Source organism: Poecilia reticulata, chromosome 11, assembly GCF_904066995.2.
Source record: "Poecilia reticulata chromosome 11, P_reticulata-male-v2, whole genome shotgun sequence".
Taxonomy (NCBI): Eukaryota; Metazoa; Chordata; class Actinopteri; order Cyprinodontiformes; family Poeciliidae; genus Poecilia; species Poecilia reticulata.
Genome location: NC_088840.1, coordinates 24,722,605 through 24,735,057, shown reverse-complemented (window position 1 = coordinate 24,735,057; position 12,453 = coordinate 24,722,605). Strand labels below are relative to the sequence as shown.

General features: G+C 37.3%; 1 protein-coding gene across 4 annotated transcripts in view; it reads right to left on the bottom strand.

Moving 5' to 3' along the window:
• Window positions 1-12,453, bottom strand: part of LOC103472803 (MTSS I-BAR domain containing 1) — a 56,806-nt gene that overhangs the window by 34,186 nt on the left and 10,167 nt on the right. For all 4 annotated transcript variants that reach the window (XM_008422642.3, XM_008422644.3, XM_008422645.3 and 1 more), the window contains exons 2-3: window positions 10,729-10,790; window positions 8,464-8,537 (exon numbers count right to left, since the gene is read on the bottom strand). In XM_008422642.3, coding sequence (XP_008420864.1) covers window positions 8,464-8,537; window positions 10,729-10,790 — 136 coding nt within the window. The remainder of the gene's footprint in view (window positions 1-8,463; window positions 8,538-10,728; window positions 10,791-12,453) is intronic.

Genomic DNA, 12,453 nt, shown 5'->3' with positions numbered 1-12,453 from the left:
CATAGTTTACCCAAATACATTTTGAAAATCAAACTTCCTTTTTTATAAAATGTTTGGTTATAGCCTTACCACAAAGTTACCGCAACATAAACAAGAAAGACTTGAAGGAAAATTCTGACTGCATGGGGATTTCCTCCACACCAGCTGTAAAGTGAGGATAATTCAGATCAAAATTACAACTAAAAACTTAACATACAAAACCAGATTTTGTATGTTAAAAAAAACACTCTTTCAAAGTTAACTTTACCTACATGACCCTACATCATTGCATTCATCTCCCTGTGTCATTATATTTCCTTCAACGCTTCTGAAAAGAAAGGGTTATTAAATACAGATCTGACAAGTTCGAACATTTAAAAGTGGCTTTTCTCATTTAATAACTCCCCTGTCTGCAGGCGGTCATGTAACAACAGTGTCATACAAAATGAGTCATTAGTATTATAAGCAGCAGCGTGTCAGGGCCCATATTTCTGAACATTTGACCTCAGCAGTGCAGAACTCTCACAGCAGAGGATATACGAGACGGCTGTAACTTGGCTGACAGGATGAGGAATTTGGATATGGAACAGAGGAACAGTCAGTTTGGTTTTACATGAACGCCAGCCTCCTGACTCCAGCTCAGTTCAAGCCTCTGACATCATTCATCCTTGTAATCGAATATTTCTTCTGAGGTCTGGTTATTTAACAGTGACACTCTGCAACTTTTAGTTTTTCCCCTGCATCTTTTGAAGTCATTTTGCTGCCTTTAGACGCTGCCGACTGATAGAAGCAAAAATGATTCACCTGAGCTGCATGTTTTCAAATAAATGCCCATTTTATTTTGATTAAGATTTAGCTCTGCACTCCTTAAAAATGGTGTTCATCTCCTTCTAATATCCTATGTACATTTCATCAAGTTTGCCATCAACAGTAACTATGATCAAACTCTGACGATTGCTTAAGTTAGTCACAATTTTCATGCAATGCAAAAATTAGACACTTTCCATCCATCTTATAAAAATGTTATTTAAATCATGTTAATGCACTTCTCCACTTGTTGCATTTGTTAAAAATAAAACAATCATCCACATTTTTTAGATTCTTTTAGTTTTCTGTGCAAAAACGACATTTTTATACATTTAAAAAAAAAAAATCATTCCACACTTATTCCAAAGAGGATATGATCACAGCAAAACCCGACTTCATTACCAGATCTACTAATAAAATATGAGTTGGGTGAAAGTTCATCCAGATGTCTTCATGTGGAGTTTTGAACTCCGTTAATTATTTATTCTAAATTGTTCCATTTGATCAGTGACTGGTTCTGGGATTTTCTAAAAATAACAATAGTGAAGCTAAACACACATTAGATTTCTTACATTCTTTAATAAGAAGTGCAAAATCTTTAAAATATATATTAAGCAGAATAATCAAGTACATCATTTTGTTTTAATTAAAAGCAATTTATGTTTGCAGTTCTTCCTAATTTACTCAAAACAAGAGAATTGGAAATATTTGCAGCACATTAAAGGTATCACAAATATTCACTTTTTATTCCAGTTCATCAGATTTTTACACCTGAGATGTTTGTTGTTCTGACTTTGCACATTTACCTACCTCTGCAGAGTAACTTTCACAAAGACATGCAACACCACTCCTCACCAAACCTGGCAACATCTCAGATGCATTCAATTTGTTCCATCTTCCTCTGAATGTGGAATCTGCTAAGCAAATATTTTTCCTCAGCAAAGTTTAAACACTGAAGCACCATCTGTCCTTGAGGAAAAGCTCAAACTGTGACTGTGGACACTGCAGATATGACATCACTCACCTGAAACTGAGATATTGGTAAATAAGATGCCAAAGGAGGCCATCTGTGAGCTGCTGGGGACTTCACCACACTACACACGCGCACACACACACACACACACGCGCACACACACACACACACACACACACACACACACACACACACCCACACACACACACACACACACACACACACACACACACACACACACACACACAGTAAAGATAGTGACTGCAGCCACATCTACAGGGATTCATTTCACAGGGCTAAAAAACACAACACACCAGCTCAAATCAGATTAACACGGCAGCAACACAACAATCTTCATTTCCACACAACTTTGTAAGTTCGGTCCAAAACGACTCATCACTGACAGGATTAATAACTGGTCAGTAAACAATTTGAGCAGTTAAGTCCTAAGAAAGTCCAGGATCTTTCTGTCTGGAGTTCACATGTTCTTCTTCTTTCTACACTGAAGTAATGCATTTTAAGTACTTGATGATTCTAAGTTGTCCTTATAACTGTATGAATGATTGTCTGTCAGATCCAATCTGTTTTAAAACTACAGTTGGCAAGAAATATATTAGAAAATGTCAGGCGATGTATTGCACGTTAGAAGTTCTTGTAAGGTAAATTTTTACACATGAGTATAAATCTGGTAAATTACTGACACTCTGCAGTGGGAAAATTAAACGTAAAAGAAGTAATAACAGCATTTACTGACACGTGTGTTAAGACTCTGTGGGAAGTGATTCATAATGTTTTCAAAGAGGCAAGCAGGTCCAAGCCAGGCTGCTGACCAAAAGTCAGGATCATCAGTGAAGTCCCGTGTTGTTGAGCCTCACTGATGATCCTGCAGCTGACAGAGGAAATCCCTGCAGCTTGTCTCAACATCTGGTGCAAAGAGTGAAGCCAGAAGAGGGCAGGCTGGAACAGCAGCTGATTTGAAATGAGATCAGAGAAGCCAGCAGATGGCTGAGTTACTCTTATGATGCTTTGGTTGGAAATGAAATAACTCAGTTATTTTCCTTCAGTAGGAGCCAAAAGTGAAACCTACAGCAGCTTTCTGTTAGTGTTACATGTGGCAGCTTCAGTGAAATGTTTAACCAAAAACAATAATCTGATAAGTTCTCCTCTACGTCTGGCTCATGCAACAGTGGAGTTTTTACAGCTGAAAAAGTGTTGGAAGCCTGAAATGCAAGTGAGGAATCTGCCTCAGTTCACCGATGCTGTCAAGGGAGACAAAACGAAGACGAGCTATTAAACTTTATCATTTGCTTTCTCAGGAAACAAAATGTGTTACCCTGCAGAGCCCAAAGCCAGCGTACCAGAAAACCCTGTTTTTGCTGGACAAGTGGTCTTTAAATCTGGAAGCACTGGAAATGTAGAGACTTCTGCAAGAACAAAATACACTTCCCCATCAGTCAAACATCATCAATAGAAACCAATGTCTAAACTTTTTAGTCCATACTGTCGCCCTGTGATGGACTGCCAACCCGTCTATGGAGTACTTTGCCACTTGTCCAATTACCCTGCAAGAACAAGTAGGTGTGAATTTATGGCATATTGTTCTCTAAAATAGAAAATGTGTATATGATCCGATTAGATATGAACCACCAATCAGTCAGATTGGTGTTGGCTAATCTTCCATTGAAAAAAATAAATAAAATTTTGCCACTCAAATGCTTCACATTAGGAACGCCCACCCTTTTCTGTGCAGAAATGCATTTGCAAACACCATGAACTGTGATGAACCTTTGTGGAGTATCAACATTTTGATTAAAATGTGAGGGACATCAGATTTGATACTTAAATTGAAATGATTTTGTAGTTCCCTCATTATCTGTTGGCTTCAAAACCACAACCTTTATAGTTTTGAAACCATGTTTCCCCTGTTCTGCTAATTAGCTTAAACATAATTAATTTGGCTAAAGGATGCCATCAGCAAAGGTAGAATAAGAAACACGTGTAACATAATACAGTCACAATATATTAATTGCATTATAGCTCAAGATATCTTCCAAAAAGATTTAAAACTGAGAGAGCAAGTTGTTTGCTGACGATTTGTTTCCACAAAAATGAGGTAGGATTGACCAAAAATGTTCTCAATATTTACAGTATTCAATGCTTTAGTTCCAAGCAAGCACCCAGTAAAATATAAACATATACTGATCAATGTATTAAGAGACAACCAATGTAGTTGCTCTTGTTCTTAAGACTTGCAGAAGAACAGAAATGCTAAGATTCCTGCTGGAACCACTCCAACCAGGGTCCATTAATACAATCCAATGAATGGTAATGATGCAAGTCTACAGTTTTTATAACATGGAGCTGCTGCCTAAACAAAAGAACAAAGGACATTTTCGCTGAGATGGAAATTTGGTAGCAAAAGATCAAACACAACATGAAAGATTCAAACTGCTTTCATTGTGGTTAGCAAAAGGGCATTTAGGAGGGAACCTGACACAGCCCACACCTAAAGAAAATAAAAAAAAAAGAAAAAGATATTAATGAATTTTTAATTTCAACACAAGTGTAGGATCTTTCAGCAGCTTTAACACATTGGAGAAACACTATAACCTCATCTATTTCTTGGTAAAAAGGCTGTCCATCTTCAGAAATGTCTAAAATAATGACACCATCAATGAAAGAAATACATCTGTTAGCAGAACCAGCTCCGCTGGCAGATAGATGAAAACAGATTGTGCTTCTGTTACTCAGATTCAATTCTGCAGTGATTTCCATGTTGTTGCCATGAGCACCAGCAGCAGGATGGACATGACAGCCAGCAGCCTCTCACCCCTCCTCCTGCATCCACCTCCCATCCCCATCAGCATACCTCTATCTTCCTTTTCTCTTTGCTCTCTTTCCTACAACCAACCATTCATTCTTCTGTTTAAGTGCATTTCAGTGTCACCAATTCAATTTCTAAGCATTTTTCCAACATCTTTGCTTTTTGGAACAGCTACTTTGTCTGATCTCACCTTTTACTCCTCCTCCACTATCTGACAGTGAATCCCTCCATGCAAGGGTGACATTGAACGGATGAGGTACAACCTCTTCAATTCAATAATTCAACACCTCTGTCAGAGCTGGATAACTGTAAACGAGTGAACAAGATAAAAGCTTATCAGAGATCTGTTCTGTCAATTTTACGGTTTATAGACCTATGTGTTTCTTTTGCATGCTACAAATGTTTGTTTAAAGATTTTATGCCATTCCTGTAAAGCCATCTCTAAATGAAACAGATTATCTCCGACTATGAAGAAGTGAAAAATGGTGAGACAGATTTCAAAGAAAAAAATATATATATGTAATTTAATGCCGTCTCACCTCATTGTTGGCCAGAGCCAAGATGGAAAGAGTGAAGGAAAAGACACATTAGCATTTTGAAGAGCAACCACAGGTAAATTTAGCTCTCCCTCTCAGTGGGGATTTGCATTAGCATTCGAGCTGATCTTCTCCATGACGAGAAACAGACAGAAATATTTTACCTTCTGCAAAGGTAAATAAATTCAAGAAAATGGTTAGGAATCCTAACTGTGCTTCCATCCACCATTGCTTTCAGCTGCGTTTCGATATAAATGTTAATAACCCCGGTTTAGCAAGATTTTTAAAAGTTCAATAACTACTTAAAAGTTTCGTCAAACCATTCCTAAATTTTCAAAATAAAATGCAACACTGCAGCTGCTGGATTTTTGTTTAGTTGTATGGAACATGGAGTCAGCTGACTGAATGAAAACTACCAGATTTTTCCCTTGCTGACAAAAAAGGGAAAGCTGATGATTTGGGTATATTTTAAGTAATAAAGTACAGAGAATCACAGCAGGGAGAGTAAGAGGAGCATCATGCTTCACTCTTAAGGTAACAGTTTTAAGAAACCAGATGATAACTAACAAAAGCAGAAAAACAATGAGGTCCACGATTCTGCACAATATCAACTTAAAAAAGACTTTCATTTTCAGATTATGGAGCTGAGCTGAATATAAGCTGCACCCTTTAACTTTACCATGAAATAAGAGTATATAAGCTGCAAGTGTATAAGAAGAGATGCAACATGAGATATTTAGCTAACCAGAACAATTTCATTTAACTTTTAGAAAATATGTACAAAAATGCTAAATTATTTTATCAAAATTCACACCACAGTGTCATTGCTTTACATTTCAATCAGACAACATAAAAAAGTATGAGGCATAAACCAAAACATAAGTGTTTTTCTTTTTTTGTTGCTTAATGCCAACCCTAAAAGGTATGAAAAGTGATTTGTGTGAACAATTTCATCCCTATTTTTAATATATTCTACATAATTGTGTTTCTGATCATCAGCTGGGAGCTCAGGCGGATCGCTGCTGGGAAAAAAAACGCAGGAGGAAGAAATTTGACATGTGGCTTCAAAGCCCTGCAATTGTACCAACAGTTGCTGAAGGAAGGCAATAATTTGACATACTGCTGCAGGTGAAACAACCACTGAGCAACACACACACACACACACACACACACACACACACACACACACACACACACACACACACACACACACACACACACACACACACACACACACACACACACACACACACACACACACACACACACACACACAAAGTCAATTACAGAGCAGCTGTGACCCAGAGCCGCAGGTTCATCACGACAGTGACTGATTGTTTCCTGGGCTACTGTTGTCACTGTGACAGCGAGTCGCCTCGACAGGAAGTTGACCTACATCGAGCGCTGTGAGCAACACATGCCGCACACAAACACACACAGACTCAACCTTGAAGCAGAGTCTTCCCCGGGGGAAAGGACATAAATTTCATGATAAATGGGAGTTTCCTGGAAAAAAAACGGAGGATAAAAAGACCACACATATGTGTGCATCAAGTCAAGCTAGGCATCAAAGCTTTCCGCTTCCTTCCACCAATACAGGAAGTGACCTCTATAGATTTGTTATAGTCTACTGATAGGCGGGGGAACAGCTTCTGATCATTTGTCAATAGTGGAAAAGGACAAATCAATGGAGAATGTGAAAACTGCTTCTGGACAGCAGCAGCAAACTGACTGGTTGAATTAGATACGAAGCCTCAGATATCTTCAATAAGAGCGTGCCAGAATTTTTATTTGCAAAGTCTGCATTTTTATTATTAGCTGAGCTACTCTTCTTCCACTACTACCTCTCTGACCCCAATCCAGCTGCAGATAATGAGGCAATAATAGCATCAGTTACTATAGTTGTGGCCATTAGAGAGGCTTCATTTAAACCGAGCTGCAGTAATGCTTCTTTTCCACATAGCCAACCATCTTTAACCTTTGGAGCCTACAGCAAAAAGCCTGAGATGATTCAGTGTTAATGTGAAGCATAAGTTGTGGCCAAAATTGACTTGCAGTGAGTTATTTCCTATATTTTAATTACAAAAGGCATAATAAGGATTTATCACATCTAAGCACTAATTACAAATGAGAGATTGTTGTGTTGGTTAACTTTTTATGGCTTTAATTCATTAACAATTTTTTTGATCACAGAGCTTTTCTGCAGATTTCCCCCCTGAGACTTGTGTTTATGTTCTGAAAACAGTGTGTGTGCCATCTGTGCATTAGCTTTATGCAGGCTGTCAACAAAAACACAAATTGTGTATGTTTGAGGGTTTCTGTGACTTTCAGTCAGCAAAAACTCTTTCCTCTCTTCCTCTGCGTTTGCTTTTTCCTAGTCTTGCTTTATGTGTGTGTATGAAGTTCAGGGATAAATTTCTGAGGACAGATTTCACTTTCCAATCTTTTTGGGTGATGTTTTTGCTACAGTCTATTTCACCTTTAAGGTAAAATTATAACATTTTCTATATCTGAAGTTATTTATTTGGTTATTTTTGGCGATAAACACCAAAAATAAAATGAGAGCTTTTCTGCAGGGTAATCAAATCCATTATTTCCTCTCCACTGCCTTACATAACGTATACTATGGAAGTCATTATTTTGGTTCCTTTTTTTAAATAAGTATGATTGAATGTTAGAAGATATGTTCTCATTACTTATTTTCTTAAAGTTTTAAATAGTGTTTTGCTTTTGGACTTTTTTCTTTTATCCTTTAAATTCAAATCCACAAAATTTAAATATGTTTACATTTTAAAATTATATTTGCTGTTAATTCCAACATAAATGTTCATATTTTTAAAATTTTTATTTTCAAAATAATATTTTCAAGAAACGTTACAAGCCAAGCATGCATTTTATACCATAATGAATTACCGACACAAAAAGTGTAATAAAAAATGTTTTGAACTTGCTGTGTTTGAGGCAGTAAACAGCCAGTAAGCAAACCTTGATCTTAAATGAAAAATTACAAGAAACATCAATGTGTGGCTTGCAGCAAAAGATCTGAAAGAAAAACAAGCAAAGCTTCAAATCATCCCTGCTTCAAGCCGGGCTTCAGATCAATCCTAACAGCTTTAATTCCCACCCAAAGCAAAGGTTCAAAGAATGTCCAAGAAAATCATCCACAAGCAGCACATTCAAAACCCAGAGGTAACAAACAGAATCACAATCAACCAAAAACCGCCCACTGTAGTGTTTGCTCGATTCATGATCTGGATGCTTTTTATGAAAAAAAAGAAATGAAGCCATAGAAGTGTTGCAGAGAAAAATAATCTAGAAAACAGTGTGTTTTCTTTAAGTCTTACCTCGACTGTTAGTTGCCAGATCAGCCACTTTCTGAAAGGCGTCCAGGAAAGCGGCTACTGCGACAACCGTCGTCCTGAGAGAACAGACAGAGTTATTGCTTTAAAAAGGCTGTCAAATAGTTAATAATTCATTAAGCATAGTGATTTTTATGTTAATGATACTGAACAAACATGACAATATTTTTTAAAATTGTTTGAACAAATGTGAACAGAAAAAAAGTTTAGTGTGATCTTTGTTGAAGAGTTGCGTCAAGCAGATTCATACCAGCCAAAACCAAATTAGACGTTTGTGTGAACTTTGTTTTAATTCAACATGTGATGATGTTTAATGCAAAAAAAATGTATTGCAGGTTGACTGACACTGGTTGCAGTTTTGAAAGCAACAATAAAAATGAAGTGGCCTTTTAAAATTCTTAGCATTTTTAAAAGGTTCTGCAGAGACCTTGAAACAAACTGTTATTTCTTTTCCCTACACGTGTTGCAGCAGGGATGCATTTAAAAGTGGCACAACAAAGGCTTTCAAAACTGTTAGGGTTAGGAGTTAAAGACTCCTGCTCTATAAAGAACAAAATGGCAGAAAGCTAGAATATTTTAAAACTAATACTAAATTATTGGGGGGTTTAATTTTTGCCTCTGCATCAACACCAAAATATCACGGATAATATTTTGACAACTCTGTCCTGATGTTGAGTGTCGAGTCTAAATCACACAGATAATGGCCATATGTTGTGATCCTTCATATCTTCCTGCTACAGAAGGTTAATCAAGTCGTGCATGTCTGTGCGTGAGAGTGTGTGTGTGTGGGTGTGTGTGTGTGTGTGTGCGCACGCATGGCCTCGCTGCAGGGCAGGTAGACCTTCACGGTTAAATGGCTGGTAGGAAATCTATGTGTGTTAACATTCCCATTAGAAAGTAGAGTTTAAGTGCAGGCTCTTAGCATTTTGCATGCATGTGCATTTATTAACTGCTGAACGTCAGCAATAGGTTTCTGTTTAGTGTGTGAACCTGCATGTGTGTGTTAAATGCAGCAAACTAGAGTGTCTGGAATGTGGCAAAAGGAGGCGAGTCTGAAATTTAAACACTTAATGAAGCACACTGATTGGGTTTTCATTAACTGAGGTTAGAAACACCTGTAGAACGCCATGATCTGGGCTCTGGCTGTGCAACCCTGAAACATTAGCATTTTGCAACAATTCAATTCAGTTTGTGTGGAACCAATTCACAACACATGTCATCTCAATGCACTTCATGGATAAAAATAAAATAAAGTCACAAGATTCTTGCATTTATCAAATATATCTAAAACTATTGAAGACTTTGTAACGCATTATTGTTGAACAGCTTTTATTCAAAGAAAATACAATGGCGAGAAAATGCTGGCACCCTTTAAGATTTGTTTTTTCCATGTTTCAGATACAAATTTGAATATTAGACAAAAAAGCACAACATGTTGTGTTTAAATACTGCTGTTTATAATTATTAAACCACATCTAAAGTGATTGCCTCTACTAACTGTGGCCTAACCTGTTATTTATTAGGAGACAATCGATTTTTCACACACAAAAATGTAGGTTTGGATTTTTTCATACAAAAATAAAAGAAATCATGACTGGGGCAAACACTTTTCCTCACCACTGCATTTCACACTGTGTGCCTCAGGTCTGTTCGTCTGGTTTCCAACTGACTTGCTTGACATGAAGAGTTTAAGGTAAAAACAAAAACAGTTGATCCATGCGAGAACCGACAACAAAAAGCCCCCATGAGCAAAACTGACTCCCTGTCAAGCTCTTGTTGAGCATCAACCTGTGTGGTAAACAGAGCTGCTCTCGGGACACACAGTTTGCATTTTACAGGTTTTCTCGGTAGCAGCAACAACAAAACTGGACGAACTCTGCTGCTTCTGCTTTTTAAAATCACAGGAATGGAACCTTAAAATTGTGGATCAACTATTTAGATGTTTTAACAATGAAAAACGTAAAAGTGATGATTTATGTTAAATCATGAATTTGTGCACATCTTCTTCTCAGAAGGTGACTACATTCACAGACATATTAAATTGAGCTAGGTTTGGATGGATATAACATCTTTTGAAAACTACATTTTGTATTTACTCAGTTTATCATTGTCTATTTAAAGCTGCTTGACGAAACATGACATTTTTTTTAACATCATAATACTTACTGATAAAAATGTTGAGAAAATCCAGCATTTTACTTCATACAGAATTGAATATGATTACAGTATGACTGAGCATGTGTGAGTTACCTTAGTTGTGTTTGCAGTTTGGTGGCTTTGCTGATGAAGTCATCCCAGACGGGGTAGCTGCCCTGAAGACAGAGAGAAAAAGCAATGATAGACGCAAACTTTCAGTATATTCAATCAAAAATCTAATTAAAAAAGTTTGATCTAACACTAAGTTTGAGAATATCATCCTTTTATTAGCAAAGCACTGAAGAAAAGGGAGGACAATGTCAGCTTTACTATATTATATGATTATACTCCTACAACAGTTTGTTTTACCGTTTTATCCTTTAAACTGATATCATATGCTTTCAGCAACAAACCAGCCAAATTATTGCCCCTCGTGAAAAGCTCCCCCCATGCATAACTTGTCTGACCTCAACACAAATTCTAAACAGAAAAAGCTCGGAGACCGATCAATAGGGTCGATCCATACGCCCCACCCGAAGCTGCCTGTGCACAGAAAAGGGCCAAACAAGCCCCTCCGGGCATGCAAATCCAGCCCATGTCCACAGACTGCGACTAATATGAGGAAGACATGAGGGCCGAGAGAGCAAACGCTGCAATGCGGTGCTGCTCGATGTGTGCTTTGAGAAGTTACACTGAAGGAAACGCTTTGACACTGCAGCCAAACGCACAGGGACACGAGAAAGTAGGGTTACCCTTCTAATGTCAGCAGGAGTCACAGGGTGCCATCCAAGAGGGCGGGGCTTAAATTAAACCCTCCTTTCTCACTGCAGCAAAAGATCTGGGGAGTTTCTACTCACAGGATCACGTGATAAACGCCAAATTTATCACAGATTTGTTTTCAGTCCCAAACAAAAATGTGACAAGTCATTTTAAAAAGTATTACAATTCCTTTGCCTGTTTAAAATTCTAAATAAAGGGTTTCCAAAATAAAGGGACAGTTAGCAGTTTTGTCATAGGAGGATCTGTGAAGTTATTATCTGTACTAGTAACCTTCTGTGTAGAAACATGACAATAAACATCTGGTCAGACAGATCTTCTGTTTTAGCTACTGTAATAAATTGCTAGAAATGTAAAATTCAAACTGAAAGGATTCATGCCAATGGGATAAAGAGACATATTGATTTGTATGAAACACATATCATTTCACAAGATGTGTTAAGTTTGTTACACATCTTGTGTAACAAAGATGTGTAACAAACATCTTTGTTACACAAGATGTTTGTTACACAACATCTTTGCGTAGTTTAGCTAGTAGTTAGCCAAACTACGCAAATATTACACTGGTTAAAACTGCTGGTTATATCATTTCACAGAATCAGCTGCAACTCATCTGTCCAGTCTATGACATAAACTAATGTTATAGATGAACAAAAATATGAAATACAAAGTTTCTGGTTTATTTATTGCGTCAACGTGTACAGCTCCATTATAAGTAATTTGTGACAATATCACATCTCCAAGACTGTTCATTTATTTAGGTTAAAACTTAATTCTTATCTTATGTCTTCTGTCTGTGCGCCTTTGTTCCTTTAAAAGGCTGAACTTATGCACTTAGTGCAGATTCGTTTTGTCAGCCCAAAATGGCAGATTAATCCTTTTGCCCAAAACTGCTAGAGTATAAAATAGCAAAGTGTGAAATGATCAAATCAACACAATCAATCTGATTAGCCCAAATTTAAACCAGGGGGTGAGCTACGTACATTTTAGTATAGAACCTTTTAGCAGATGCACTAAATTGAGAGCAAAAATTTGTTGCTGGAGATATTCATTGTCTAACTT